Source organism: Saccoglossus kowalevskii, chromosome 1, assembly GCF_978046115.1.
Source record: "Saccoglossus kowalevskii chromosome 1, keSacKowa6.1, whole genome shotgun sequence".
Lineage (NCBI taxonomy): Eukaryota > Metazoa > Hemichordata > Enteropneusta > Harrimaniidae > Saccoglossus > Saccoglossus kowalevskii.
The window spans coordinates 14,014,700-14,022,780 of NC_140641.1; the positions used below are offsets into that span (position 1 = coordinate 14,014,700).

General features: G+C 36.7%; 1 protein-coding gene across 1 annotated transcript; it reads right to left on the reverse strand.

The window, feature by feature from the left end:
• Positions 1-2,768: 2,768 nt before the first annotated feature.
• Positions 2,769-7,733, reverse strand: LOC102806771 (pancreatic lipase-related protein 2-like). The gene is made up of 7 exons (XM_085496474.1): positions 7,680-7,733; positions 6,341-6,560; positions 4,232-4,533; positions 3,893-4,124; positions 3,572-3,693; positions 3,151-3,208; positions 2,769-3,025 (listed from the first exon to the last, which is right to left on the reverse strand). The coding sequence occupies exons 1-7, from the start codon at positions 7,731-7,733 to the stop codon at positions 2,820-2,822; spliced, it is 1,194 nt and encodes a 397-aa protein (XP_085352600.1). The 3' UTR covers positions 2,769-2,819.
• Between the last annotated feature and the right edge of the window lie 348 nt (positions 7,734-8,081).

Below are 8,081 nucleotides of genomic sequence, written 5' to 3' on the forward strand. Positions count from 1 at the left end.
TCATGAAAATTAAAATATTCGAGTATTTTGTCGAAAACGGGGTACAACCTTAGACATGAATTCCGGTTGAAAGAGTGTGAGCTATTGTCAAGATGGTGACAGACGAGAGAACATACGGATTTAAAGTCTGTTTGAAAAAAAAATGCGTTGCAGAGAAAAATAAAAATCGAGCATAGTCGGTAAACAATAACATAATAAGATTCAGGCACCATGAAAACAAAATATTCAAATATTTTGTCGAAAATGGGGTACAGACTGAATATAACATGTACGGAAACATTACTGCCGTCTGAAACTAACTTTTAATTTTATTCAATTAATTAGTGACATCGCATGGAAGTAAATATGACGTCATTGTTTACGTGCTCATCATAATATTCCAGCCCTGCTTACGTTGGGCATACGGCGTTTGACATTGGTGTTACTATACTACTATACTGTCTATGGTTAAACAGGGCCCAAATTGATAGGGAGTAAAACACGGAAGTGGAAGAGCTGTCCATGCATTGACCAATCACACAAGAGCTCACAAACACCAAAGAAATATCTGTTGTTGTACTTAACAAAGGGATTTGGCACTAAAAACAATGGAACGTTTATAGGCTTAACGTTGGATTTAGATCGTGTTGTAATCCAAATCCCCTACTAAGACTTGTAAGCACCAATTTTCATATGAAGTGGGTTTGAAACCACCATCTGCCCCACATAATGCTCTGCGTGGGGGTATCTCTATATTTTCATACTGTAGCTTTTTTCTACATACGTTTTATGTGTTTTATGAATGTCTATGATAAATCATCATGTCCATAATTAGCTACTATGACAACACACTTGGCAATGCAAAATAACGCACTTTATTTTTATAAAACATAAGGTTGCCTATTGAGAATCGAAATTGAATAACGAAATATAAAATTAATTTTATAAAGATTCATATAAATAGTAGGACAGCAACACATCTAAGCAATATTTGACAAGAAAAATATAAGCCAGTGTGATTGTCAAATAATTCATGTACTGTGTTAATCTCAATGTCCCTATAGAATAACAAAATAGGAAATTGTAAAAATAGTGCAGCAATATATCTGAGCAAAACAAAATATTAGTTGGATTTGTTTTGAGAACAAATGATTCGTTGTTTCAAATATTAGCTGCTTCTGAAAATTCGAAACAGTCACCGTTTCGATTTTTTCAACATCCTCGCGAGTTCAGTTGAAGGAAAGTTCAACGTGAAGTTACGACGTGTAATTCACAACTACAGTTTATTAATTGGTCTACATCGAGCAGTACAGTGTCGCCATTCGATATCACTGGCTGTACGCTGATAGAATAGTTGCCATCTACGATCGTAATATTTGAAAAATCGAATAATAGAGTAGTAAATCGGTGAGTGTTGTTGTCGTACGTGTCAGTCTGCATATGGTAGTTCCATGGTTATGTACTGAAGACATTCAATCATCAATAGCACAGAATTATGTGCCAACAACGTAGATATATGGCGATTCACCAGGTCATTATTGAGTGAACTCTGAATGGCTGAATTCTAGGCTAGTACGCGATTATATAATGATGCACCGGTAATAGATCGGTGGGTTCTGAATTCATTCTGCAGTCAGTGAATGGCTGCACTCTATTATTCAGTAAAGTGTGATGTAGATTTAATGAGGCGGTCAAAGCCACTGGCCGAGTACCGGACAGATTTTCAGTTCACCCTATACATGGATCTGCTGTATGCAAGCGAGGTGTGTTCCTTCATGTGCGCCGCACCGGGATTTGTACATGCACTGGAATACATATATCATGTATACAATTGTGTTTGTGTCATTTTATACAGTAATGTTTAAATACAATTCAAGACAATCACTGCAGCAAAATCCCCTATCATAAAAAATACTGAGACATGTTTCAACAACATTTTTTACACAGCCCTACGACCGATAACTTTTATTCAAATAGACGGAAATCGAAATATAATTTGTGTATTCTCCTACTAGATAAAACGAGTAATCTAATTTGCTGATAATTTTTCTATTTCAACTGAGGTGTCAAAATACACTTGTGCAATTCAATTTGTGCATCAAATTACTAGAAGACTCAAATTAGACGACACTGTGTTATCGCATTTGCATATGTTTGCAGACAATACTAATATTATTGAGCAAACGTCTACCTATTAAAACACAGTACATATGTAGTGTGATAGAAATCGAGCAATGGTTAGGTAAGTATGAATAAAAACAGGTCATTTATTTTTAACACAAATTAAATTTCTCATATGTTGCTATTTTAGTAATGTTTTTCACACGACGTGAACGATTTATCAACAAATCAAACCTCTTCATTGAAATAATTATAGAGGGTAGTCGGGATTTTAATCTGCATTTCTAGAGCACTGGCAAATACGTATCACCCGAATATACTGTAGAACATGTCGAAAAAGCGGCATGCAATTTTAGCGAATTTTGGTAAAATGACGTAATAGCGAAATGTTAATTTAGCAAATCTCTCTTGTTATTGTTATTGTCGGCCATTTTGAATTGATGAGAAACTCATTAGCGACATCTTGAATTAGCGAATCAGTTCTCTCGCTAAATTCGCGAAAAAGCCATGCTCGCGAAAAAAGACATGTTTTACAGTAGTCTTTATAACGAGTGACCAATTGGCGATGACTAATGTATGGCTTGTTAGATAATATGAACAATATTATAATACGGCCACAGAATTAGTACAAATCATAGTGCATTGAAAAGTGCAATGAAAAATGGAAATGATTGTTTGAATATTTATTTAATTTTCACAGTTCACAACAATAACATATATCAACAAAACGGGTAGCTTGACGTAGTGGAGAGAGCAAAGGTGCCGTATTCTAGAAAGTTAGCGTGATATCCCATTATACTGCATCCAGAATTGCATGTTGTGCAACTCTCCCAGTTTTCGATGTCATCGCACGGGTATGCTTCGAACAGGCAATCAGTAATAGACGCAATGTAATATTCAGGCCCACGCCCATGATCACAATCATCTGAAACCAACAAAAACAATCAAGACGATCAGGCGATTTTAGAGTAATATAATGATATCAATATACTATCATTGAACGCGTAATATGAATAAGTTAACCAATAGTTTGTCAAGTAGCAAACTTACTATCAATGCACCCTGGTTGACTGATACCACCATTGGGATAGAAATCTGCATGTCCGCTCTGTGAAATACATTTTAATATAAACTTTATAAGTCTTTCATACCGACTATGATACAAAAACGATAGTGCAAAATAATTCAGAATTATACGTTAGATGCCCCAGGACATCATTTCATGGGTATATTGATTTTACGCGAATTTCACGATGAAACGTATAGTGTTTCACTTTATTGTCTATTATTTTGTGTTATTTGTTGTGCGTTAGTAATTATAATTGATATATATATATATATATATATATATATATTGTTTTAAATTTGTTAGGCATACATATTGCCATTCATACTCGTATGATAGGTTGTTCCAAACTATGTATGGTGTACCTTTATTATAAAATAATTATAATTATTTTTCAAATCTTACCGCGTCAAAAATGCCAGCTCCATCACCGTCAACATGTATAACATCAATGAATTTTGCATCATTCGGGTCTAATCTACACTCTGATTCTTCATCCTTGTAACTTGGACCAGCTGGGTCGGTGCCTTGAACAAATCAGAGTCTTCACACATAGGCATGATGTCAAAACATGAGAAGGGTGACAATTACCATTCTACACACAGAGCTAGATTTGAAGCATGTGTGAATTAAGGCTACTGCTGAACCAAGTAAACGTAATACTCCGTAAATTACAACAAGTACAATTGAGTTCAACTATTTGATGTATAAGATGCATACACATACCACTAATCCTACCGAGACGTTCCATTCTCTCCCCAGCATGGCCACAGACATGTGCCCCAAGACTATGGCCAATTAAATGAACCATGTCTCCCGTGTATCCTACCGCAGAATCTAAGAAGCGTACAAAGGCGTCGATTTCAGCACCCACCACATTAGTGTTGGCTACTGCCTTGGGATAAATAAGAACTGATCCACCTTGCCAATCGACGATAAAGACATTTAGATCTTCTGTCTTGAGGAAAGAATGCAGATTGAAAATCCTTCAATTTTTTGATAATGCGTTTGGCTGGTGAGCGTATGTGTAAATGAGAATGAGTGAGTGACACACAAATTACATACCGAATTGAGAAATGTGTCTTTCATTTGATGTAGCCATTCACCCTCGCCACTGCTCAACCAGCCATGAGTGATGAATTTGGTATCCTTCGTCTTGTCGAAATGGGATTTGGATAGACTTGTTGGATCATATCTACTAACAATGTCACGCTCATTTGGGTTATGTCTCGTATACAGCCAGAATCCAGTATTAATGACACCAGGGTGGTCAGGAAGGAAGTTAGTGTTATTGCATGGTGGATCATTTGTGAAGCACCCTAAGTCTTCGTATATTGTACCATTCCAACATACGGTGTCGCTACTGACTAAAAATAGGGATGAGTTGTTAGATTTTGGCTTCTATATCAAGATAATGAATATGTATGTATATTCATTAAGTAATATTTTCTAAGTTGTATGAATTAATCCACATGGAAAGAATTAAAATAACATGAAAATACAATATTTGGGACTGTACGCGTGGTGACGTGGTCACTGCCACACAACGTCACTTTTTTTTGCAGTGTTTCAAGCTTCATATTCATGTCTGAGATATATTGTTACATGGCAATCATTTTTGATGTGACGCAGTTAATATCATGTCTGTGTATGTGTACATTGTGGTGTCTGTGTTGGGTTTGGTAATTAAAGTCCAGTGTGTTCAGTATAATTCATTTCCCGTAGGCGACTAACACAACAAGTATGTATCATATATCATACAACCTTGAGTGGCGAGACAGAAAAGTGTCAGGAATTGTACCGGCAGGAACTTCGGCATAGCACTCACTGCAAAATAATACATAAGTTGAAGTCTTATATTGACGGCGTTTATAAATTAATTGAGCATATACTACAAATTGGTAAAATTACAATAGCCTAATAAATATCACACTAAACATAAAGATTTAAAGGCAAAGGCAATGAGCGAGGTGGGGTAACTTACTGTTAATCTATCTCCCTCTTTGACTCGGAGAATATTGTTATGAGTTCTACTAACACGTGATTTTGTTGACCCAATTCTCACTGTGGTAATCACGTAAATAATACTACATATATCATTATGTATAGTGACAGACTGGCTGTACTACAACAAATTAGTTACTATGTGTATGGTCTACTACAATTATAATGCAGTTTGTAATTATATTACCTTGTGTAATGTTATATCATAACTGAATAAGCTCTTAATCTGTCGTGGTATTGGATTATGCTACGCGGTGCAATATATGCCGTTTTTAAAACACTTATATTTAAAGGGTGGTAGTCGTCGAGCCGCGCATGTGCGACATTTGTCTATTTTCCCACAAACTAATGCGCTCTTCTAATGGAAATCACAAGTATGCGGTTTAACCTTGACGTGATTTTCACTCATTACCGCCGGTGACTCCTTCGATACCTTGCAATCACCTAAAAATGTCTAATTAATGTCTCAGTTTGTATTCGTTGAGCTGCACAACAGCCAAAGTCGCCATCTTTGTTAATATGAGACCCATATATCTCGCGCATGCGTGGCGTGACGACTACCACCCTTTAAACGTACATTTTTCGATGATCTAGATGTTATAATTTGGGGTTCCAGAAAGATATATTTATTTTTAAACGAAACTTTGTTTTGTTTGTATAAAAAAATACAATTTATGAATTCTTAAAATAGTAAAAGATTTTAAAGTGATTATTGTCCATCCAAATCAACAATTTAGAATTGTGTCTCAAAGTATTCTGACATAAATTGTGAGTGAAATGTACTTTTAGAAAACGGATCCTTCGCTGTGTGAATGAAAACAACCCATTGCACGTGCTTATTTTTAGACTGTTGAATGTGTTGTCAGCAGAATTTGAGATACATAGATCCTATCTCCCCCTGTAGAATAATGGTATGTCTCGGATAGTTGTGAAATACCATGGAATGTGCTGAGCCCAGTGTTGTTGGCAATGAAAATAAATATGACATCATTGACCCAAGTCAAGAGCTTGAATAACAATTTTTTTTCACTACCAAAATTGGCATCCTCAATACACTCACATGTCCACGTTTTCGAGATAACCAATCATTTCGTTGGATACATTTTATTGTTTACATGCCCATAATGCAGTCAGATGTGTGGAAACTTTCAGTCAGGAAAGTGAGCTAACTTGATCCTGTAATATCCGATGCTGATTCCTGACTCCAGTGAACTGTACCATATACTGAGGTACATATGCAGACGTGCAGTGCAGTAATCGCTGCTGATAAACAGGAACCACTGAAGTACACTGCTTGAAATACTCCCGTTATACCGGCGCTACTAGTAGCAGCAGATACTGCAGTCGATTCCACGGGTCCAACGCACAGCACGAAAACCGACACGGAGCCCTGTGCAAAATAATGAAATCATCCCCAAAGCCAAAGTTCACAGTTGGGTAGAGACATATAGTTGCTATGTTTTCAAAGTATGACGGTTGAAAATCTATGCTCACATTATACTGAGAGCATATAGTTTGTATTATGCACACGAATATTACCGTGCATTTCAAGGTGGCCGTATGTCATCATCTTCGCCAGCCAAGAAATGTTTGTTTCGGGTTACCCCTCCAAACTAACCCTTGTCAGATTGAACCACGACAGTGTGTATTTAAATCGGGAGGGTCGTCACCTGCGCACGCACGGGAATTGGGTCCCAAACACACGATAAAAAAGCAAATGCTCATGGGCAGACGCTTGTTTGTAAACAATGACACGATATGGCCATCTGGCGCATGCGCAGGTGACGACTCCCCCGCTTTAATACTGTAAAATACTTTATTTTCGCTTGGAATTAATTTTCGCTGAAGGAATGATTCAGTTAAAATAAAATCCAGCGAATATACCTTTTTCCTATATTTTACATTCCACTCGCCAAAAATCAGTGAAAATAAATTCCATACAATACACCCAAAAATGTGTTTTTAGTGAAAATTAATTCCAGCTAAAATAAAATATTTTACAGTAGGTGTAGGAAAATACAGTAGAACGTTTGTTTTTTAAATGGCGACCCAAGCAGGACAGATCACGCAGTTTTTCAAGATAAAAAGGCTCACCGATCACCAAAATCACGCAGTCGGGGCATTACTAACTGAAAAAAAGATGAGTTTGTTGTCGGTTTACGTTGCAAATCACGTAAATTGTGCAACTCCTGAATGATCAGTCGAGTAGAGTTTCTGAGATTTTCTTTCAGAGTTGACAGTTTCATTACTTTGTTAAAACATGGTCGACATTATACAAATGTACACCCCAACGAAAGTGGACGTACAGTTTTAGCGACCCAAAAGATCACTGTCAACTGAGGCGAAGTCAAGGTTGACAATGGGCTCTGAGGATCTCTAATACTATATGTCCACCGCTGTTTGGATTATTATACCGAATAAATCTTAAAACAGAAACATAAAAGTTGATAGAATTTGATACACCTTATTTTAAGAGCATCAGCCTGGCGAAGAATTGATTTTTACAAACACATCCAGTGATAACCGGGATTTCAGTGTGAACCGGGTGTTCATCACACGTCATTTCGAAATGCATTTTTGGCGCAGTGAGTGTGACGTGGTCTGTAACACGCCTGATTAAGTGGCGAGGCGATTGCCATAATATATACTGTGACGTAAAATACAATATGCCTTCGCACAGTGTGCGTTTAGAATTTCGTGTAAATAATGTATTTTACAGCCGGTGTATGAAAATACACCAATCATGACAAGAGTACCATATGCCTTTATTTATCATTCATATGAACAATTTTGTAATTGAAACAGACAATGCCAATCTGGACATGTATGCAGTTGATAGTACTGTATGGAAAGCCACAGCATTTACCATATTATGCGGTGCATTTATCATATTATGTGGTGCATTTACCAT